The 22,849-nt window shown below is 43.7% G+C and overlaps 2 protein-coding genes across 3 annotated transcripts in view; one reads left to right on the top strand and one right to left on the bottom strand.

Annotated features, from left to right (window-relative positions):
* Nucleotides 1-191: 191 nt before the first annotated feature.
* On the bottom strand, nt 192-17,803 carry niban2a (niban apoptosis regulator 2a). Its single transcript, XM_003976507.3, has 14 exons — nt 17,535-17,803; nt 14,793-14,923; nt 13,953-14,081; nt 13,760-13,865; nt 13,461-13,628; nt 7,638-7,753; nt 6,084-6,188; nt 5,728-5,890; nt 3,862-4,049; nt 3,197-3,352; nt 2,872-2,985; nt 2,624-2,731; nt 2,033-2,144; nt 192-1,947 (listed from the first exon to the last, which is right to left on the bottom strand). Exons 1-14 carry the CDS (start codon nt 17,587-17,589, stop codon nt 1,046-1,048), a joined length of 2,553 nt encoding a protein of 850 aa, XP_003976556.1. The 5' UTR covers nt 17,590-17,803; the 3' UTR covers nt 192-1,045.
* Nucleotides 17,804-18,795: 992 nt separating this feature from the next.
* stxbp1a (syntaxin binding protein 1a) overlaps nt 18,796-22,849 on the top strand; it is a 19,923-nt gene continuing 15,869 nt past the window's right edge. Inside the window, exon 1 of one of the 2 annotated variants that reach the window (XM_029838002.1) lies at nt 18,796-18,929. In XM_029838002.1, coding sequence (XP_029693862.1) covers nt 18,893-18,929 — 37 coding nt within the window. In that variant the 5' untranslated portion in view covers nt 18,796-18,892. The remainder of the gene's footprint in view (nt 18,930-22,849) is intronic. The other variant, XM_003976505.3, reaches the window with a different exon arrangement.

The following is a 22,849-nucleotide window of genomic DNA, read 5'->3' as shown; positions in this document are numbered from 1 at the left end:
TCCTGTCATCTCAGGATCACACGGCCATGACACACAAGCGTGATCATGAGGTTCTTATGGTCTTTCCCAACCTAAGTGCCTTTGGGATTTCTGATGTTACTGAAATCAAATGTCTTTTTACCTGTTTAATTCATTAAATCATTCACAGAGTGATGATTTGCTAACAGAATAAAGGGTTATATCATACAAAGTCGATGAAGCTGTTTTATTCATCTTATGGATTTACACAAAAAGTGGTAAACAAAGGTTACGCTGCTCACAAGGGACAGATCTTTGTCATAAATAAAATGGATATGTGGAATTGAGCCTCTCGTGTCAGCATTTTCACTCTTCAGATGACAGAAAATAGATTTTCCCTCTTGTGTCAGCAAATCTCTAAATTCCAAATGATACGGTTGTGTCAAAAAGCACTGGATCTAAACTAAAGATGTGAATTCAGTAAAACAACTGCTTGAGTCTGAGCATTTACTATATGACACGAAGGAAATTTTAAATAAGTCCTATAAAGTTTATGTAAGTTTAAAGTCATCTTCACCTGCCAGCAATGCAACAATAAACTATACTGGTTGTAAAATAAAAAACCTAAAACAACCAAAGCTGGTTCCTGGTTCGAGTCCTAAAAAAGCCCATTTCTAAATCTAGAAAAAGCAACATGGAATTTACAAAATGACTCTTTCAAACAAACAAACAAAAACGTTACTTTGTAAACCACTACGTCTACTACAACTCCCCATAGAGTACGACCTCGAATGTTTGATTTGCGCGCCCCCTACTGCTCAAATAGTAGAAATACATGAATAGTTTAAGGCCCATATACGGTAGAGAAAATAGACCCTTTATTTTTTTCTTTGCAATACTTGTTAAGGGGCCCTGTGTATGCTTTTAGTATAGACATCAATTATCACTAATCAGATTTAAAAAAAAAGGAGCTCCATACAAAAATGGAGTCACCAAGCTGCAGAGAGAATGCTTCCAAATGTCTATGAGAAGATGGAAGTGTCAGTTTAACAGTTTATAGTATAAATAATAAAACCGTAATGCTCTTCTACACTAAAACCACTTTTACTGGGCTTGTAATTTTCTCCTCCTTATCAAGACTTTCATTAAGTGGCAGGGGATCGACTTCATCCATCCCTTTACTGGTTAGTGACTGGAAGCCACTGTCGCTGCCTAAGCTGGAGTCTGTAACAAGTGGAGACTTTGGTGACGACTCGCCATCAGATTCTGCTGTAGAGACCTCAGCGGTCTGTTCGCTGGCATCTGGCCGTACCTCCGTCTCCTCACTGGTGCTCTCAAAAACCATTTCCTCTGGTTTATCGGCTTCATGCTTCCTCATTCCTTTCAGCTCCTGGAGAATTGCTTGAGGGGAAGACTTGTCTCTTACAGATTTTCTGGAGACGGTCTCCACCTTGGTGGTGAGGTGTGTGATGTCCTCTTCCAGCCCGTCCTCTGAGATGACGGTGCCTGTTCTGATCTCCATCCCTGTGCGTTTGAGCGAGTCCTCCTCCTGGTTTCGCTCTGATGCAGGCAGCACCATCTCCAGCATGGGGTTGATCAGACCTCGGATTTCGTTCACACTGTCAGGAGATTTTGGATTATCGCACGGGTCCAGATCTTCATTATCCTTTCCTCCATCTTTGCCCTCAGTCATCTCAGCGTCCTCCTCGGGGATGAGCTCCACACCTGGCACCTCCAGACAGGACTCGTAGGGCAGAGGCACGCCATCCAGCTGGATCATAGACACAACCTGCTTACGTCTTCTTGAAGAACCGCCTTCTTTGACTTCAGCAACATCCACAGAACCGTCCACCTCATTGCCTCCAAACTTAGTAGACCACTCTACTGACGGGGTTTCTCCCAGCAGCTGCAGGTTTGGATCGCTGTTGGACAGAATGATACTGTCTCGGTACAGGTTGTGTCTCCTCTGGACAGCCGCCTCCTTCACAGCTGGACCATGAAATAAAGAACAGGCCGTGTTAGACTACAGTGATTATTGCTACGATGAGAACAGGAACCCCCCTTCCTTCCTCACCCATCATTATGTCCTTGGAAACAGACTGGAGCACCACCTCCTCATATATGTTTTCCACCAGCAGGAACTTGGAGAAGTCCTCAAAGATCAGCTCTTTGAAGCGAGGCAGCTCCTGAGGATAGCAGGGCAGATATGGCAGTGCCTTCTCATCCATTTCTTGATTAATAATCCTAAGAATTTATCCTCCTTTACTCAGATGACCTCAACTGACTCCCATAAAGCAGAGCTGGTGATTATGCGAATGCTACTTCCACTTATGTTTGTCAGGAAGTTGTCAATTCTCGTCACACAACAGGTTGCACAAGTAACTGCTGACTTCCTAATTTACATCCAGTACATGTGACTAGTTTGTCTAAAAAGATGAGACATTTTTCCCTCGACATCATTGGTTGCACCAAAAATGCTGGCACTTAAAAGAAGAATGCAATTTTCCTGTTTGGTTATCTTGAGGTCTCTCTGGGGATGAACTCTGAGGACACAAGTCTGGCTTCATTACACAAAATATATTTTGTCCATTCTACAGATACGTAGCGGTGCAGCTAAAAGAAGAAAAACACAATACTCTAATGGATGCAGTGTTGTTCAACTTACGGGTGAGCAGGTTGGCGAGAGCTGTTTTAGCATGTAGGGGATGATAATCTGCAGCAGAGCCTCTCTGAAGAATTTCTTGCGCACAGTGCTGCTGTCGTAATCGTATTTCTTACAAGAACACAGCAGAAAGACATTCTCACTCAGTGACTCCTAAACAACACTCACTGCTGTCTTTGTCTGACATCTCATTCTGCTAAAAGCCTTTTTTAAGAGGACATGTTTTTTATACTTTCTTCCCCATTTTATACCTTGAGAACGCGGTCTTGGCACCTCTGAATGGTCTTGCACATGTCCTCTTGTCCCTGGGACTCTAGAGACTGGTTAAACAGCTGCTCAAAGGTGTACACCGAATTGTCCATTTGCTGTAAGAACAACAGTAATAACTTTAGGAAAAAAAAAATTGAATTACACAACATAATGCTTCTGGTCATGGGACCGCCTTGACTGGTTGTAATACTTGATTTGTGCAGTAGGTGTCAGTATAGACAATTTGCTAGCGTATTTTTAGGGAGTGTTTTGGTACACACATCCTTTTTCTGTGTTACAAAGGAGTTAACTAGTGTTGCACATTACCTCCCTCATCAGGATCTGAACCCTGCTGACAAACACTGACGGGCCATGGACATCAAACCTCTGCTGTAGTCCCTCCAGATTGAGCTCTTCCACCTTGTCATAACAGCTCTGCATCTTCACAGGGTGGAAAGCGAGCATGGATAGCTTCTCCATGTTCTGAGGGGACATTTAGAGGTGATATTCAGGTTATGAGGCTCTAAATTTTCTAAAATCTACAGTAAAAGAATATGAGGACAATGCAGCTAGGGTTAGATGAAGCCCAGTGACGCATCTGTACAGTTGTATCTCAATTTCTCTGAGTTATCCTCAGAGTTACTAATGCAAGTTAAATGTCATTCCATATTCAACCACTACATTTAATTGAATATGCATTTCCTATTGTCACATATTTTTTTGTCAAAGAAACACAGGCATCTTTCAAATATTTCCTGTAAAGTTAAAGCTTAGTCAATGCTTTTAACAGTAACAGCAAACTTTGGTCTTAGCTTTATATTGAATTTTCACTGTGGCACTTTTATTCTGGAAACCTTTTTCACTCTGGAGGCCCAAAAAGAATGAGATTTTGACACGACCTCTAATGTGACCTATACTTTTCTTTACTTTAAATCAAGGTCAAAATTTAAAAAGCAATGATTGTAGCACGTTGGCATTGGAACATGACTCACGTCTCCCAGTTTTTCTTTGCCTCCTCCATTTAGTGAGTTCTTGCTGAGTTCCACCAGCTCTTTGAAGAAAATATCCCTGACCTCAGAGAAACCTCTACTGGTGGGCTCCATAAGAGCATCTAGGATGGAGCTGATGTAGGGCTGCACGCTGGTTTGTAGGAGTTGCTCTGCTTTTGGCGACACCAGAGCTTTAGACCAGCAGGGGCACGTAATGAAAAAGAGAAAAGAGTGTGTTTAGTTGCAGTGACTAGTCAATCAATGGGATTTTAGAAATATCTGTACATCCAAATGTATTATTTGCCTTCAATAATATTAACAATGCATGAGCTTCTATGAATACACTCTATATGTAACATAACCTGTGGGAAAAACAAAAAGTTAAAATGACATTTAGACTTACACCCCTCAGAGATTTACATGATCCTTGTGTAATGTACACCAACATATTTCAGTCCAGTGGACTAGTTTGAGGCTATATATGAGAGTCATAAGAGCAGATATGGTACTGTAAGTGATGGAATGTAGTTGGGCCACTTTAGCTGAATGGGAAACAGCCACGCAAAAATGAGCAGACTGTGCCGAGTTGGAATAGAAATGTCGACTGCTTGACATTCAAGCAGGTTTAATGCAGAATTACCAAAAAGGTAAAATATGAGAAGAAAAACACTGGGAATGTTCTTTACCAAAAAAATGAAAGAAACTGTCTGAGTCACAGGGAAAAGCTATTTTTACCCCCCCCCACCCCCCCTCCAAAAAATAGTGAGAGAATCCTCGGTGATCTGACTCTAGGAGTTCCTGAAACAGACAAACAGCAGCTACACCTCAGATGAGTTAAACAATGAAGCCTTATTGGCTCAGGTTACAGAGCACAATGAGCACCAAGTCAACAATGCAAGCCTGAGTTTCATGAGTTTGAAGTCAACCAAGGGGTTGTCAGCTACATTTAAAGAGAAAATACTATTTTCCGCACTTTACTGTGTTTTTTTTGGGAACTGCAACAGCCTCTTCAGGCAGCCAATCCACAAGAATTTGGTGGGAACATTTTTTTTTGCCCCAAAAGGCCAAGGTATGTTTGGCATGAAGGTGGAATTGGTATTCACAGAAAAGCTGGCTGGTGCTTGGACCAGTTCGCTGAAAGGGTGTGTCAAAGCATGGGCTCCTGACGACAAACTGCATAAAGGAACACCCATCTGAATAGGCCTTTCTGAACTTCACTCATATGAGGCTGTTTTGTACAGGGGCCAAAAGATTTTGATGCTCTGCAGCACACACGCAACACAACACGTGCTGGGCAAGTTCTTAACTCAGCCAAAACAAAAATGTGCTTGCTGCTTTAGCTTATCTAGTTGTCAGTCTTGGCTAAGGTACATTAGCATTTTGCTAGTCATTAATTAATGATGAGAATGACCGCATTCACGGGGATAAGCGTGCATATAAAGACAGATGCACATAGGCGCATGTGTCATGCTGTTTTACAGATAAATGCAGCTGTGCATGAGTTCATTTAAGTGAGATAAAAAGAAAAAAGAAATCTTTGTCTATAGCACAGAGGCTGTCACAGCTGGAGACCCTCCATGCTGCACTTGAGGAGCAGGACCAGTGTCCATCTGCGCTCCTGGTTAAAAACGTCTGCTGTAACTGGTTTTCTGGCTGCTGGGCCTCTGCATGCCAGGCTCACCAAGGGCTTAAGCACCAGCTCGTGGCTGCTGTTGTATACAGATACTCCGAGCCAGACCTGAGGGCTAAGTGCCAGAGGAGCGTCAATTATGAGTGAAATATGTGACTTTGTCCTGTCCTGAGAGGTACTTCCCTCTTCCTGACACCATGGAAAAGCATAAAACAAAAAGAAAAAGCTCTTTTTCCTACCTCTTATCTTGTTGGTGACATGCTCTTTAGATGTGACAATCTGGTCCATGTCAGTTCGAAGCCTGGCGTCCAGCGGGACTCTCTGCACTTCGCATGATTCCACCAGCTCTTTATATCGTCCATTGGTGTGACACAAGACCTGTCTGTACACCGCGTCAGAGATCTGCAGGGAGAATCATTCCGTAACGTTTGGTTTGTCCCTCCTCTGCACTGCTTAGAGCAGGGGGCCCAAATCCAGTCCTCGAGGGCCATGCTCGGGATCCAAGGTGACAGTGGTGTCTAATCCCAGCTGCACTTCGGTCCTCAAGGACTGGATTTGGGCACCCCTGGCTTTGAGCAAGTCTGCTGGAACTCACCAGCATCCAATTCCTCTGCTTCTGCTGCATCTTTCCCTTGAGGCGAGGACCAATCATGTCTCTCAGGTCTGAGTGAAGGGTCTCCATGACCAGATTAGCCAAAATCTGCACAGAAAGGAGAAGTAATGACATGATTTTCCTGATTTTCCTTTTAATTTTGCATTTCTTGATTTACATGACCAAAAAAAGGACTGTGCTCCCCAAAATTACTGTAATTCTGTTAATACGGCAAGGTTCAGTCCATGATTTTGAAATCAAAACACAACCAGTTGTGTAAATGTTTGTCATATACTAAAATGTGTGTTTGTTTATTGACAGCTAATATATCAGCCCCGCCTTCTTCAGAGGGAAGTTCTGCTTGTTCTGGCAATGTGTCAGGGTTTTTACAAGGGTGGAGTCATGCAATAAATACCTCCACCTAATTTAAAACACACACACACACACACATAGAAGTAAGTGCACTCTCTCTCCTTCCTTTTGTTTAGAGATATAGAGGGTGGAGATGGTGCACAGCTGGAGGTAGAAAAGATGGTATCAGTGGCACTGCCCTCATAACACACACACTGCATTTTAGCATGTGTTCATATACTGTAATTATTGCCTTGTTAATCTGCTTTGAATCAAATCAAAACAAAACTAAGCTTGGTGTACCTCCTTGACTGTAATGTTTGGTACTTTTTCACTTGTGGTTGTAAATTCTGCATCCGTGTAGCTGAATAAACATGGGACTGCTGGTAACAGAGCTGAACTGTTACACCAGGAAGAGACTGAAAGGGTCTCATTCAGAGAGACCCTAGAAAAGAGTGTGTGTGTGTGTGTGTGTGTGTGTGTGTGTGTGTGTGTGTGTGTGTATGTTGACAGTGAGGGGTGAGGTCTTTTCTCTTTAGAGGTCTTACATAGCTGCGTACTACTTGAATGGTTATGTGAAAAAAGAGGTTGTAAGTTGTGGCTGGAGAGTTTTCCATGTTTTTCCCTGGAAACAGGCCCCTCCCCTACCTCTACAGCCATCCCTGCAGTCTCTGAGCCAGCAGCCATGTCACAAACTGACAGAATTCAGCGGTAAAACCCCTGATAAATCAATGTATACGATGCCAGGTTTATGATGTGTTCTAAACTACTGATGATTTGATGGTTTTAGGTAGTTGAAGCTGACCACCAGTTCAAAAGGGAGTTTTTGGGAGAGGTGGGCTCTACTCAGCAAATGCAGGCTTCCGTTTAAGCACAACAACACGTAAAGCTCTCCAACCACCTTATTTTTGTAAATTCGACTGGACACAATTCAATTATTCCCAACACAAGAGATGAAAACAACAAAACACAATGGAACCAAACTGTTTTGGAACCAAACTGAGGAAACTGTTTTACACACTTAAGTACAAACTTAGACAAAGCAAAAAGGAAAAATATCAAACATTATACCTGTTTTTCCATCTTTACTTCTGATGCATTAAGGCACAGCAATGACTATCAAAGGCACTTTCTCATCCATGTTCCCTCCATGCTGTCTCACACCATCTTTCAGTGTAATCTACAGAACAATAGTGAAGTCCTGACCTGTGGGGGCTGTCCACACATCATGTCCCATGTCCCATAGTGTCCCTTGGCCTGTCTGTATAGTCTCACAGCATTGGTGAAGGCTGGTGTCTGAACAGGGAGGTCCTCTGATATACCTGTTGTTTGAAGGGAAAACATTTTTGGTGATCCTATATTACATGAAACCTGTTTTGACCATATTTGTTGATGAAATTAATAGAAAACAATGGAACATTTCTGTTATTTAGCAGTAAATCTGTCACGTTTGCTTATTTGTAAATGAAGATTTATTTGTAGAAGTGTGTTCTGTGTGGTCCACTTGGGCTATGGTATAACCTCCATTATTTTCCTTTAAGGGGAAATGGGTTCTTATGGGTTCTGGAGGTCCAGATGCCATGAGCAGATGATAAACAATGCGTTTAGGCTTGGATGTACATGACAGATGATGGGCGAAAGGACTTGAAAACAGCTGATTCACTACATTACTGTGATTTAAGCAATCATCTTGTTATATTAAGCCACTTTCCAAGCACAAACAACAACGGGCCACAGGAACCTTCCAGAGAAATCTACTGGCACCCTATTTGGTGGGATGTGAATTTCTTTCAATAGCTTTCATAAAATGAGTCAGAAAAGCAACATTTTGGTCAGTGGGACCGTCACCTACACACCATGGATCATTCCTCTGAAGAAAAACACGAGTCGCTTTCTTGGAAGACAGATTTGAGTTGGTGAGGTCATCATCCATCCCAGTTGCCGAGACAATAGATGCCGCTCACAAAGAACGCAACCGTGTTTGCTTGGTTTTGGGGATCTGATCTTTATTGTGCGTTTGTGTTATGCATATTATATTCCGTGCCTCCCACAGGAATACACACATGCTTGTGGAAGGAAAGAACATCTTTGGGTGGATGAAACCAAGATGTGTGTAAGAGCTCAGGTGGAGACCAACAGAGGAGCAAACACACAACAACAACAACAACAACAGGTGGAGACAAACAACCATAAATGCTGAAATTTCCCACTGTGAATAATAGTTGGTTTACCCAGCATGCCTCCTTGGCTAATTACTGCATGTACAAGTAAGAAAAAAACAAGCATCACACAGCAAGTGTGTGTCTGTCTGTGAGTGTGTCACTGTGGTCTGTGACTCAGATGAAGCTGACAAAGACAGGAAGTGGCTGAGGAGTGAGGAGGGGGAGAAGCAGAGCCAGACAGGAAGCTCCCGGTTCACGGATGTTGATCTGAGGGTCAGTGAGGGGGCTTATTTTGGCTCAAATTTTCCAAACCAAACCTTAGTTGGAGGTGTTGGGAAATTGCCCACTGCTGCCATACTGGGAAACCCACAGCAGTCATTTGGAGGCCCGAGCGCTGCAGCAACAGTCTGGTTCATGCATTTCTATGTATACTTGTACCAGACAGGTCGCCCGAAGCTAATACGCACATCAACAACAGCTAAACAGGCTGACCGAGCAGTCTGCGCATGATAATTGTTCTCTGAAAGAATGAATGAGCATTCACAAACTTGCACCAGTGGATGTTTACAACTTTATACTGTCGCTCCCTTTTTCTGGTTTAGCACAGAATGACATTGTGGCTCTTCTGATGCACGAAAAGCTGCACTTTGGGTAGATCTCGTGGGAAAATCTGCAAATTTGGACGGGAAAAGCGATGCGATAGTGTGTGTGTGGCAATAGGAGCACGCAGAGAACCAGTCGCAGCTGCGTTCACCATCCAGATGTTTCCCCCATATATATAATTTATAGAAAAGCAGAAGTACTGGGTGTGACTGTGAGTCAGGACTGAGTCAAATTTCAACAGACACGGTCCACAACATTCAGTGTGACCTGTTAATGTGTCGTTATGTCCAGTTTTTCCTCAGTTCTATAAAGGTTTTAATTTGGCAAATAGAGATTATAAAAAAAAAGAGGATAACAGGAACAGCTTATTTGCTGTCTTCCTCAATACACTTACAAATCCAATACAAATGTTCTATTTATAGACAGTTTAAGGATGCTTTTACCTTTACACTACTAATTGGTTAAAGTTCTGCGGGGAAAATCCTCCAGTAATTATAATCAGGGTCACAGAAGGTGCTGGAGCCTGCACCAGTGATCACTGGGACAATACTGGACGGGTGGACAGTCCATCACAAGGGACGCACCATTCACTCACACACTCATAATGTACATAGCTGCATTTTAATCAAAAATGCTAAATTTACAACTTTTTTGAGTTGTGACGTTTTAGAACTTTAGCGAAGCATTTAAAAGAAATCATACAAATAAAGCCAAATGTTTTCTAGATATTTTTCCATTTTTAAATCACGATCATTATCCCACCTGGGATAATGATCTGTGAACGTATACCTGAAGAGGAACCTTGCAGACTGATGGAAATTTAACATTAAACTGGTGGATGTTTGTTAAGCTTAGCTAACAGGACTGAGAAATGCCACATACATAATTCACCACTCTGAGTTCTGAACATTTCCTCTTGAGTCACACAGAAATAAATGCTGTAAAGTATAACAGTAAACACGACCCCATCACATGCGCCCCAACCATGTTGGGTTGGGGGGCACATTCCAGTTAACATGCACATGTGGCAACACTTAATACGGTCACTCCATTTGAGGAATTTCCTTTACAGACTCACCAGCCTGTATCTGCAACCACAGATAGGTTCCCAGGCATTTGTGTGCACAAATGTGAGGCAGGTTTTTAATTGCACACACACACACAAACGCGCGCACACACACATGCACACTACTAGGCACATGAGTAAGATTTCCTACTCACACCACACGCAAAGATGTGGAAAAGATGTGACTAAATGAATACTTCCTTGCATTTTAACTTTAAGTTAACACATTATTTTCTTGGCAATCATCGTAATATTCTCTGGTAAAAATAACACAACGCGCAGAGGTTCTGACAAGCATCTGGTAAAAGAGCCTTTATCTTTTAAATGTACAAGTCTCTTCATGCTCACTGGATTTAGCCAGATTGGAACAGGCAGATTGGGATTGGTTTGAAAGGTTCAGGGGGAGGAGAGATGCTATTGTGCCTGGAATCGTAATGCATCAGGCGGCAAAACACAGGTGCAACACATGTTTCCATTTATATTTATATTGTAATAATACATTGATACTAATATGTGAAAGAACCTTGAACCATTCACATTATTTACAATAGAAACACAATAAAAAATCAAAAGTTGAAGCAAAGTTCAGTTGGATATTGAACAAGTAAAGGGATGTGGCGATGTCTAGTGTCCAAGAACATTTGGTTTTAGCCCATTGAGGTTATGGGGACATCTCAGTCCGGATGACACTGAGAAGTGGAGGGTTCTGGGGTCATGTCCCCGTGTTGTGCCGTGACACCTTTAGAGCACCGCCGAGTTACCCGAACCCCCAAATGCTCACAAAGGACCCTGCAATGAGCTGGCGGCTGGTTCAGGGGCGACCAAAGGCAGCTGGGATAGGCTCCTCCCACGTTAATATTCAGAAAACCAGTAGGGCTTCAGCCTCCTTTTAACGGAGGCGGTTAACTTTGCGTTTTGCAAAGCATTCAGTTTATTGTGGAACTATTGTGGATCACATGTTCAGTAAATTCAAATAGGCATTAGGGATATCTACGTGAACATTTAGTTTCAGGTCTGAAGCTATCAAACGAGTTGAATAGTGTCAGTGTCGTGCTGACCTGAACTGCTTTGCATGACGCCTATGAGTCAGCGTTTCATTCTTCATGCATAAAGGCAGTCGCCAGGTTAGCATAGACAACATTTTTAAAAAAAAATGCACCAGGAAGCAAAGGTGGAGCTATAAAATCATTTATCACCCCACGGAAATGCCTATTAACCTGCTCTGGTTTGCATCAAAACGCCAACACACCAAAGGCGAGAGTGGACGTGTCGCCACTGGCCCGTAGCACAAACACCAAACTCTACCAGCGACACCAGGCAAACAGAAACACACTTGTTCATTACAATTAGTCTTGGAGGCCAGTTTCACAGCTGGAATGTGCAGCAGGAGTTTAGTGAGCATGCCTGAACAGGTAGTGTCAGGAAGTTCATCAGTCAAAGGAAAAGCCGTGCTGGCTGCTCCTGATTCCTACGGCTACACAATGAACTTGGTCTTTCAGGGGTTGGTCGATAATACGACGGTTGGCATCGTAATATGAGCTTTCTTGGCAGTGTAGCTGACCAGAGTACGTGTTGGCTGGGTGGATAGGGGCTTGACTTCAGTAAGCAGTAATTAGATTTAGTAAATTGCACGAATGCGCACCGATTACCTCGAGAACAGAAAGGACTTTAGCATTATTGGGCTTGCTAGCACTCAAGGGAAGAAAACTATTCATAAAACAAAAAGCTCAACCATTAATTTAATGACGTGCGTACAATCAATGGAATGTTAGAGCTGTAGTTTTTCTTCCCGCCTGTGCCTGTGGTACATTAGCATGCCATTACCAACCGTCATCATTTCAGGTTTGCAACTTATTAGTCACTAATCGTTAAGATAAACTACATAAGGGCAAATGGAGCAAACCGAAAGATGAGATGGCGTGTTTACTGCGTCTACACGTGCATGCGGGGGCAAAAGCACTTTGGGCTGCTGGTGAAAATCGATGCCAGAGTCGCTGGCAACAGACTCAGATCAAACTGGTTCCTCCTTCTACCAGACAACCAACACATGGCTTCCACACGAGCCTTTAAAGGCACGTTGGTTAAAACGCTCAGGTTCAGATCCAGCGAACATGGGCGGGGGTTAATCAGACAGGTTAAACTTGGCTGCTCAAAGAAGTTAAGCCATATTATGGAACGCCCATGTGACTGCAAAAAACAAAACATTGCCACGGTAACAGATGAGTTTGCATTTCCATTGTCTGGCAAAGATCACCCCAAACCAAAAGAATGTGTTTATTTATTTGGACTTGTTGCAGACCGTAAAGGCAGATAAGTGCTTCGATTTGGGCAGCTCAGCGTTTAAAGACTGATTTAATTTCTCCTTTTAGGGAAACACCTACATGATGTGAACTGATCAGGTTTCAAAAATGACTTTAGGGAGTTTAGAATATGGCGCAAGGCTCAATGTTACTTCAGGGTTGACATTTTAGAGGTCAAATGTCAGGGCCATATGTTCTAAATGTCTTCAGAATAAAGAAATAGAATAGAGGAGGACTATAGACAGCTTTACACGACCACAAAACCCAACTCAGCTCTTCCTCTCGACCCACCACACACGATAACCATCATTTAACCACCGGGCTGTGACACAATAGGAACACAGACTAGATCTTAATGTCATTAATGTTTATATCAACACTGACGCAGACTGTAAGAGCAAGTGTGGGTCACACAGCGCCAATCATTAATCGGGCAAATATTTCGATTTACTTGTCTCCAAATCTGAAATAGTAACAAAGGCCCCCACCCACTGTGTGAGTGACGCAGACGACGTTGGGATTTCCATGTGGTAACCATTTACCAAGAAGAAAAACAACATAGACACAACATTCCAGCATCCATCCAGCTCACCCACATGGCATGAACACATTCAACACTACGACACACACACGCGCGAGCAGACACACACGTACACACGCCCTCTACAGTGCCAAAAACGGCTAAGAAAGGCATTTCTTGTCTTAGGTGGAGCGCAGAGGTAAAGTGAATTCCCTATGTGGTCTCTCAGTGCATTAGGAAATTAAAATTCAGACCTAAAAACATGCAAAATTACATTTGGACTATGTTTTGTATTTGCCCTCTAATGGGTGGAGTAATTAGAAGTATGAATTGATGTGAAAGAGGCTGAATGAAGCTGAGGAATAGATGCATGGTTACCGTTGTTATTGTGCCTCACACAGTCCTGCAGCACAGCGTGCCACTTCTTCTGCTCCTTCTCCGTCATCACGCAGAAGTAGCGATGGCGGGCGTAAGGGTGCCAGAGGATGAGGGGGAACTGAGTAACACGCTTGATGAACGGCTGATTGCCCACTTTGCCCTTGATGCCTAAAGAGAGAAGTGAGTATTCGATTTGGAAACATAACAACAACACAAAAGCAGAAAAAGCAAGTGGGGCTAAAATGTAAAAGACAATAACACAACAAAGCATGAATTGGGGATTCATTTGCTTTTCCTACCTGGGAGGCTGGTATTGATCAACTCAAGGTATTCCTCCATTGACGTCAGCACTTTGTAACCAGCACAGTTGATGGTCACTTTTGGGTGGAGACCCCGATCATATGCCTGTTAAATAGACAGCAAAAAGGTCCGTTTTAGTATATATGTGTCCAATCATCTAAAGAAGCGGGGAAGGTTTCAGCTGGAACGCACCGTTTTTCTCTCATACAGTCTGATGGCGTAGCTGTTTGGCACGGACACAAACCGATTCCTCCATTTCTGATTTTCTTCCAAGTACTGAAAGAGGCTTCCTGAGAAGATGGAGCGGCCCGCCAGAGGGTCCTGAAACAACAGGTGGACCTGAAAGATGATCTCTAACGCGCATGTTGTGAAACAAGGGGTTCAGTTGACAGGTGGCAAAAAATGCTAACCCTTGGCAGAGCTGTTGCGGCGTTGCTAAAGAAGTTCAGATGGACTTCAAAAGGAGCGTGCTAAATTTATTTGCTAACGTTAGTTCCTTTCTAGAAATTAAACAATTTTAACATTGAACATGAATTTAGACATTGTTGTTATTTGTTACTTGCATGTAGCACATTTTAGTCTCGTAATTGTTTAAATGATTTATTTCATCATGTGCGTGGCTGCACTTTATGACTTCATAGGTCAAAAGACAACACATTTTATAAAACTGAGGTGGGCTGGAGTCTTGTGTGTTGGTTACTACAAACATCATCTCTGTTCATGTGTGAAACGTGCTCCACTTCCTCCTTAGTGAGTGAAATGCGAACAAAAGTGGGACCATGGCTGCTACGTTAGCTAAAGGGGACGCATCTCAAGCTGGAGAGCTGACGGCACATCTTATTTGCTCATTCAAATTTTGGAATTAACTCAATTTGCTAGTAAAATCCGGCCATAAAAATCAACAGATAAGATGCAGCTATATAGGAGACTAACATGTTTATTGCTCGGCTCTACTCAGCTGCAGTTGTGTTGCTGTTTTTCCAACATTGCTGGTTCAACTTTTCCTTTCCGAGCCAATAAAAGCAAACTTGCCTTTCGGTGCAGCAGCTGGGACTGCGGCCCTCCTCCTCCTTCTATCTCGAAGCGGACGCTGTTGAAGAGAGCGACGGCGTACTGCTGCTCGTACGTGCTGCTGAACTCCTGCATGACTTCTCTGCTCCGTGCTTCAAGAGACCACACAGAGTCACCATGAGTTCAGCCATTCAAGTTCACCAAATGACTTTAAACGAGGTGCTCCAGACTTCTGCAGGGAACAATTCTGTCCACCGACAACAGTCAAAGCTCACCATTGGTTACCGTGGATACAGACAGATAAACTTAGACAGGGGGCTGCCCATTAAAACCATTACTCAGATCGCCCCAGTGTTAGCTGAATAATGTTGATTTCAACTCCACAGGTGTAATTGAATGGTGTGTGTGTGTGTGTGTGTGTGTGTGTGTGTGTGCCCTGAATAATGTCACTACTGTGATTGGCTCCAGCATCACCTGCAGCCCTGCAGAGCTGTTTGACAGAAGATGGATGTTATAAATCTGTCACTTCCCGTCTCATGTCACAGCACTGTAAAGAGGTCAAAGGTCGTAGAAGTTCTAAGTGACGGTGACACGCCGAGGACATTCTGATCCAGTTAGAACTTCAATGTGCAGAATTTTTGTCAGTGTTCTTGTGCAGGGTCCGCGTGCTTGCTGGATGAGGCGCAGTTCGACTGGGGGAACCTGAGTCAGCAGGTATTCAGTCTTGACTTTGATTTGTTTGTGGACCAGACAAGACAGGAAGGAGGCAGATGTCCTGGCGTGGGAGAGCAGGAAGGAACAAGCTGACGGGACAGGGCACATTGGGAGAGAATGTGGAGGAGATGGGAAACAACAGAAACTAACGAGGCTGCTCCACTGCAGGAGCAACTGGGGACGTTTGGGTCTAAAATATAGAGACGCTCCTGAATCCCTGGTCAGACACACGGCGTTCTGCTAACCAAGTGGACTTTGCTATCTCAGTGTCATCGGCGTGGATAAATGAGCTTTTGGAGATGTGAATCCTATTTAAATATCACAAAAACAATAAAGGTTTGCTGTGAAGAGGGCCTTTCATAGAGCTGGCATCACATTTGCATATTATAGTGACATATTCAAAAATGACAGAAGTGGCGTCCAATCTGGTCCACTAACGTCTCCAGGTCCATGTACTGGCACTCAAATCTACATTTACCCCAGAGGGCAATATGAACCCCCAATGTCTGTATGTCCAGTAGTGAGTCCGGGAGCTTGGAGTCGCTGAATATGTACCTTTATTCTTTAGGGCTCCATTAACAACGGTGCTGTCGTTCAGAGGGAGGAGATCGGTTTGCAGAAATGTGCCTGGTAAGCAAAACTGAAGGAATCCCCTTCTGGGGACGTGCACACCTCAAACAAAACTTCCAATTCCAAATGTTGACACACACACACACACACACACTCTGAGCTACATATGCTCACTGTAATTCACGTTATTGCTGTTCACTTCTAAGCCAAAGGCTCCACTCAAGGAATGACGGGCTGAGACGATGGGGGGGGGGGGGGACCAGGGGCGTAACGCCGTTTTGCCATTGACATGTTGGTACCTGCTTAACCGCAGCTTCATTTGCACTCTTCTCTCATTCGCCATCAGGTCACCAGAGATTTGGGTTTCTTTCTTTCTTTCTTTTTAAAAATGTTTTACTAATAAATCTACCAAAGTAGAAAATATCACTTTATGTGAGGTCATCGTGGGAATGAAAAGGTGAAAGAACTATTGTATATAGTTGTAGATGAGAATTGAACATATTTTTAGGCCTTTTAGTTCATCATTCCAGCTCATTTTGACTAATATAGTTGATAGCATGAAAGTTCTGGGTTCATTTTAGGCGTGGGGCCTCTCTAGTTGGCATGTACTCTGAGAGTCAGTGCACGAGGTTGATTATAGACTCTAGAATGGCCCTGGCTGTGAACGTGCGCATGTCCTGCCACGCAGGACACCGATTGTACAAGGCCAGCCCACTTTTTTAGATGATATGATTATTGTTCTGCTTCTAATGACACAGACATTCCTACTGTATCATATGTTTCATATGTTCACGTGGCCTTTAAAGAACATAATCATCTGTTTCCAGAAGTGGTTTCTCTCGTGCACGTACGCCTGCTAACACGATCACAACCCTGCAGTATGTTTATACTGAGGCGAAAATGACCCTGATCCAAGTTTGTGCAAATCCCAGGTCTGCTCCTCCGTCATCATTAACAGTTTAACTGTTCAGGGATGTGTTGCAGCCTCTTCCAGCTGCCTCACGCAGACCTGCACAATTCACACAGCAATCTGAGACTGAAATAGCAGCCAGTCCCTAACTTAGACAAACTTTGGGGAACCTACTTATTATCTCAGAGAAACGAGCCTGCATCAGAGAGAGGATTTAGGGGGAGAGCGCAGCAAACTGCAGGGGGAAGAGGATGAAGGAGGGGCGTGAGAGAGAACTGATTGGATTAACACATAAAATGGTTCTATTTAGGATTTTACAGGTCATGCAAGAAACTACGGGAAGGTTTCCGTGGATTTCGCTCATGATCAGACTGAATGTAGTGTTAAATTAGAGTCTTTGGGTACTTCTGGGACAAAGAAAAGTTTATAATTGTGCTTCACCAGTGATAGCCGTCGTTATTAACACAGAGACTTCAGCAAAAATAACACTGATCACTTTATTTAAGGACATGAGTGCGGGGTGTTTTTAAATCGTGGCTTGCGCATTGATAAATGACACCGAGACTTACCTGTAATTATCTCCCGCCTGCTCTCATCCAGGTGAGAGGAAACCACGTCCCCCATGGTTGCAGAGAGCCTTGCAGAGCTGGCAGGTATCGGCGGTCGTTACAGCTGAAAATCTCAAAGTAGTTCCCCAGCAGAGGTCCGGACAAAGAGTCCGTGAGAATGTGTGGCTTCCCCAGAGAGGCGTATCTGAGAGCGGGATCGGGGGGAGAACATGCGCCGTGGGACACCAACGCGCTCCCTGTCGCTATGGTGGAGGTGCGGGAGGTGAACAGTGGCTCACAGGGGCAGGACACACCTTCGAAGAGTCATCACTGGTCCAACGTGTTCAGTCAGCCCTGCCAAGGGTGTGGTCTGGAGCTGAGCAGATGAAAATAGGATTCGTTTAAATTCTAACCTATAGCGCATTGTGCTAATAACATGACTTGGGATAATTATTGTTATTGTTGTTGTTATTTTCCTTATCTTTGTGTGTTAACTCGTATAATATTGTTGGAAATGAGTAATTTAGTTCAAATTGACACACTGAAGCATTTTTTTCGGGAGGCGCAGATTTTTTTCCGCCACTTTTGATAGACAAATTCTGCCCCCTAGTGGACATTCGGCTCCTCTGCACTCACGGTTAAGAGAAACTATAAATAATTTAGAATTTACATTTTTATGATAATACAACTGTAATTGCAAATGATTTATTGATTTCTATTTTATACAGAGGAAAGAGAGTGGAATATATTCAGTTTATGTATTGCCGTATAAAAGCAATTTAAGACACGAATTCACCGTGAAAACAATTATTTACAATATAGCAGATTGGGTCTATAATATTTTAAAAAATATGTAATAGAATATTTACATATTTTATCATATTGTTTATTATTTATATGTAAAACATCATTTTGTTACGAAGAGTATTTGTGGGTCTTATAGTCATTAATGTCATTAATTGATCCACTACAACAGTCGATTAATTTATTAATACATCAGTTTGTTTAATCGAGGAATGTTCGACTACACAAAAATCTAGAAAGTTGGCATTGCTCTTGTAGTAGTGACCTTAAAAAAAGAACTCGAACCTTTTTAAAGGGGAATTTAATGGTTAAAAAAAACATCCAGGCGTTGCGGCTCCCGCAGACGTCGCCAGAGGATGCGGAAGGATACGTGCGCAGTGACGCGACGGAACTGGAGACGCTGGTTCCTCCGCAGCGACGTGAGGTGAGAAGAGGAGGAGGAGGAGGAGGAAGAGGGGGAGCAAGGGAGAGAGAGGGGAGAGAGAGAGAGGAGAGAACGAGAGAGAGGAGAGAGAAGAGAGAGAGAGGGGGAGGGAGGGAGAGGCAGAGCGCTCAGTGTAACACTCAGCAGCATCATGGCACCCATCGGATTAAAGGCGGTGGTCGGCGAAAGTAAGATTCTTTTATTCTTACTTTGCTTTGTATTTGACATGTTACGTGGATGCTCTTGTGAGCGCAAAAAAGCGCATTTGGCGCGTGCTTTTACGCGTTTTCGGCAAGCTGCGGATGTTCCCTACAGGGCATCTCGGTGGCGGCGATGATGATGAGGGTGATGATGAAGGTCGATGCTGGGTTGTATCCTATTGTAAAGCCCAACCTCACCAGCTCCCCGCGCTGCGGATGCGATAATTATATTCCCAGATGTGACAAAGCAGCGATGAACCCGCTGATCGACCACATCAGTCTCCCAAACGATGCAGAGATCCCCGGGCCAAGTCCAGCCCACATCCGCCTCTTCACACTCCTCAATCAGCGTTTATTCTAAGAGACGCTGCGCTGCTTTAGCTGCAGCAGAAACTGCGGATTTTCCAGATTTGTGCTCGATAAGGTGATGCAAACACTCGCTCCCGAGGCGGCTCTCAGCCAGTTTCAGCTCGTAGCCAGTCAGATTGTAAATGTCTATAAAAAAACCCAGTGCAGAGTGGGATTCCCTGATTTCTGCCGCGCCTCACCCCCTCTGATGGATCCCGAACGGCTGCGTAAAACCAGAACCAAACTGCCATCATCGGCCGCTAAACGTTAATGGCGGATTTTGTATCCAAGAGCAGAAAGTTGGCTCAAAATTGCGCATTATCCGTGCCCAAGCTGTAACTACCGGAGATGCTATGTGCGCGTGTGGCCTTTGCAGGCGTTTACTGATCAAACCTACGTGTGTTAGCAGATTTAATCAATGGCTGGTGTATCATTCTAGTTTCATGCATTGTGGCGTGTGGCCGATGTCGGCGCATGCATCCCCACCAGGGTCAACTGGGTACAAGTGATGGTGGTGGAGATATTGTGAGACAGACCCCAAAAAAGTGCAGCTCCACGTCTCACAGGAGCTCCAATGAATTCAGCTGCACCCTCTCTTCTGTTTTTTGGACGCCCTGCCCAGCCCATGCTGCAGGATTCGCTCCACTTGCTTCAGATTATTGATCCCGATTCACATTTCACCACTGAAATCTGAACACCTGCAGCCATGGTCCGCTTGCGTGATCCTTTTTATATAAGAAATGAGCCACTGTGCCAGTGAGGAAGGCAAGCAGGGATGAAGGTCCAGCTCTGATAGATTATGAGGTGACTCACGGAAGGTATCGTCATAAAAGGACACATTTTGCAACATCCCATGTGCAAATGTGTGTTCTAGCAACACAGTCACACACATGGGGAGTTTATTGTGATGCTAAATTTGCCTTTGTGTTGACACAAACCATCGCTTTCGAACTGTTGGGGTTATTTCTTTAATCATCCTGCATTATTTGATTAATTTCTGGCTCATGTGACAATTGCATAACCCAGTTCGTGACACAGACACGCGCAGCTTCTGACTGTTGAGTGTATTTTCTGGAACGCTGTACGCACTCGCTGGTAGGTAAAGGCGGTCATGCAGTGAGCAACACCTGTGCTCTGTTTGGCTTAGACAGTGGGATGGGATTGGTGAGGGAATAGGGGTTTTAAAACCAAAAAAAAAAAGGTGGTGGGGGAAGGGGGCAGCATCATGGCTCTTCTCTGCAGCAGTGGATGGAGCAGGCAGGGTGAAAGAGGGGGATGGGCTGCAAGCATAGCTTCTCCCTCCGGTTCCATGACTGTACAAGCATCAGCCCTAGAAATAAGGCCAGACTGGGCAAGGTATGACAACAATAAGATGGAAACCATTCAAACCACCGTGAATCATTGAGTGGAAGGAGCTCAGGAAGCCATTAATATAACAGCCATTAATATACACAGCACAGTATTTTAAAAGGGAAAGAGTGACATTCATGGTGAGAGAGTTCAATAATATTGTTCATCGTGCTTAATTAGGTCTAACTAGGTTGCATAGAAGCATGCAAACAAGCATACACACAGAGTAATGACAACACTGTTTAGTGACCTTGGCAGCATGTTTTTTTCCCTGTTCTTTATCAGCTGAGGATTCTCCAGTCACATCAGTCTGAGCACGTTTAATAATTATGTTGTTTTTGCTGTTGTTGTTATTGTTGTTATTGGCAGCCATCATGTGGAATCAGTCTTCATCGTCACGTGTGGATATTTTTGTGTCTCACACGTTACTTCCTAAATTGTGGATTAAACTACTGATATGGGCAGTCACTTAAAGTATAAATGACTGAAGTAATGATGCTCAACATTTAAGAGGAAAAATACATTTAACATATATGAAGGTGTTAAGGAAAGAGACTTTCCAGCTAAATCCATAGGAACGAAAATAAAAGCCTGATTCAAAATCATGTGACAGGAAACACCTGACATCAACTGGCCTGTGTGTGTGTGTGTGGGGGGGGGGGGGGGGGGTATTCTGTCCTGAACATTAATTAGTGAAAACATCATTATTGTCTACACTTTTGATGCCACAGTTTCATTGATATGAAATGAGTAAATAAGTGGTGAAGGCCCGAGTGGTGTTAGAGGGAAATAGTCCGTTACCGGAGTCAAAGGCAGGAGAGGTTTTAGGTGTTGTTCACATGTCATGGTTGTTTTGGGGGGTTATAAAAATGACTGAAATCCTCAATCAAGCTATTGTTTAAGTGACTGTATAATCACCTGTGGACGGTGGATTATTTATCTGCTATCATGACTTCTGCAAAGAAGCCTGCTGACCTTTGACCCTGAGCACAGTTACAGGTTTAAAGTGTCTAATTCCTGGATTTTAATGTAGTTTAGAAATAGCACACTTGAAAACACAAGCAGTATTATGTCTAAATGCATGGCTCGTATCAAATGTCTGGGAGGACAGACAACAGAGGACAGTTACCTGCACACACACACACACACACACACACACACACACACACACACACACACACACACACGCACAGGCCTTTGATACCAGAGCATTAAACACGTCTGGGCTTGGTTTGTGACGCAGCGCCTGCTGCTGTTGGGCCTCAATAAAATGCAAACACAAACACGCACACCAATAAATCCAGGCGGAAATGTCACGTCTCTGTGGTTACAGAGCATGGAAGGCTGGCAAAAACAGAGCTTCCTGATGCAGGGCTCACATGACTTCCCTTTCATTGAGGAAGAGTGCTGTGTCAGAGCTAGCAGAGAGCCTCCTCCTCTTCTTCCTCATCTTCCTCCTCCTCCTCTGCCCACTCTCCTCAACAGCATGTGACCGCGCTCTTCATCCTCACACACATGCTGTGGAGGCACGTTTGAGCCTTACTTACAGCACATAGCATGAATGCAGCAAGGGCTGGGAAGCACTCATTGTCCAGCATTAAACAAGAACAGGAAATGTACGTTAAAGACAATGAAAGACAAAAACGGCACGTGTCTTTGTGTGACAGGTTGTTATTGCTCAGTTGTCTGCAGAGATAAAATTAGAATCATTTGGGTTGTTGTGTTGCACAGGAGCCCAAAAGCTGTTAGACTTTCACTTTGGAGATATAATGATTCTCAATTTAAGGGTTGTCACACACCTTCATAAGGGAAAATGGCTTTAATTCTTATAAATTGAGGATGACATAGCAGGAACAAATTAGCAACAGAAACCCTGCTCTGCTCAGTCGGTCAAACCTGTTCCTGCTCTGTAAAACACACCCTGAAAACACACATCCAGCAGCATCCATCTGGGATAAGACAAGTTAATGAGCTTCACTAATTAGTTACAACCCAAACAGAATTCCTTTTATTTCTTTGCAGTTGCACACGAAGTGTGTTTTAGGCTGCGGATTCTGTACGCCCCTGCCGAGTGTGTGTTAAGAGAACCTGCCTCTCCCGCTGTGTGTGGATGGGTGTCGTGATTCTGTGGTTGCTTTACAACCAACTCATTCTAGCTTGGGCTGGTTGCTGTGTTACGTAACTGTAGCCTCTGAGACCAGACAGCAGGC

The sequence above is a fragment of the Takifugu rubripes genome, chromosome 6 (genome assembly GCF_901000725.2).
Source record: "Takifugu rubripes chromosome 6, fTakRub1.2, whole genome shotgun sequence".
Lineage (NCBI taxonomy): Eukaryota > Metazoa > Chordata > Actinopteri > Tetraodontiformes > Tetraodontidae > Takifugu > Takifugu rubripes.
The sequence above is the reverse complement of the archived record's forward strand: the minus strand, read 5'-3'. Positions and strand labels throughout refer to the sequence as shown.

Bases quoted from the DNA above. Each gene is read 5' to 3' on its own strand.
- niban2a (XM_003976507.3), bottom strand. From the start codon at position 17,589: ATGGGGGACGTGGTTTCCTCTCACCTGGATGAGAGCAGGCGGGAGATA. The intron at 13,866-13,952 runs GTGCGTTCCAGC...TCTATTTAACAG, and splicing joins GACTGTATGAGAGAAAAACG to GCATATGATCGGGGTCTCCA. The intron at 2,145-2,623 runs GTAAGTTGAACA...TGCTATCCTCAG, and splicing joins TCTCGCCAACCTGCTCACCC to GAGCTGCCTCGCTTCAAAGA.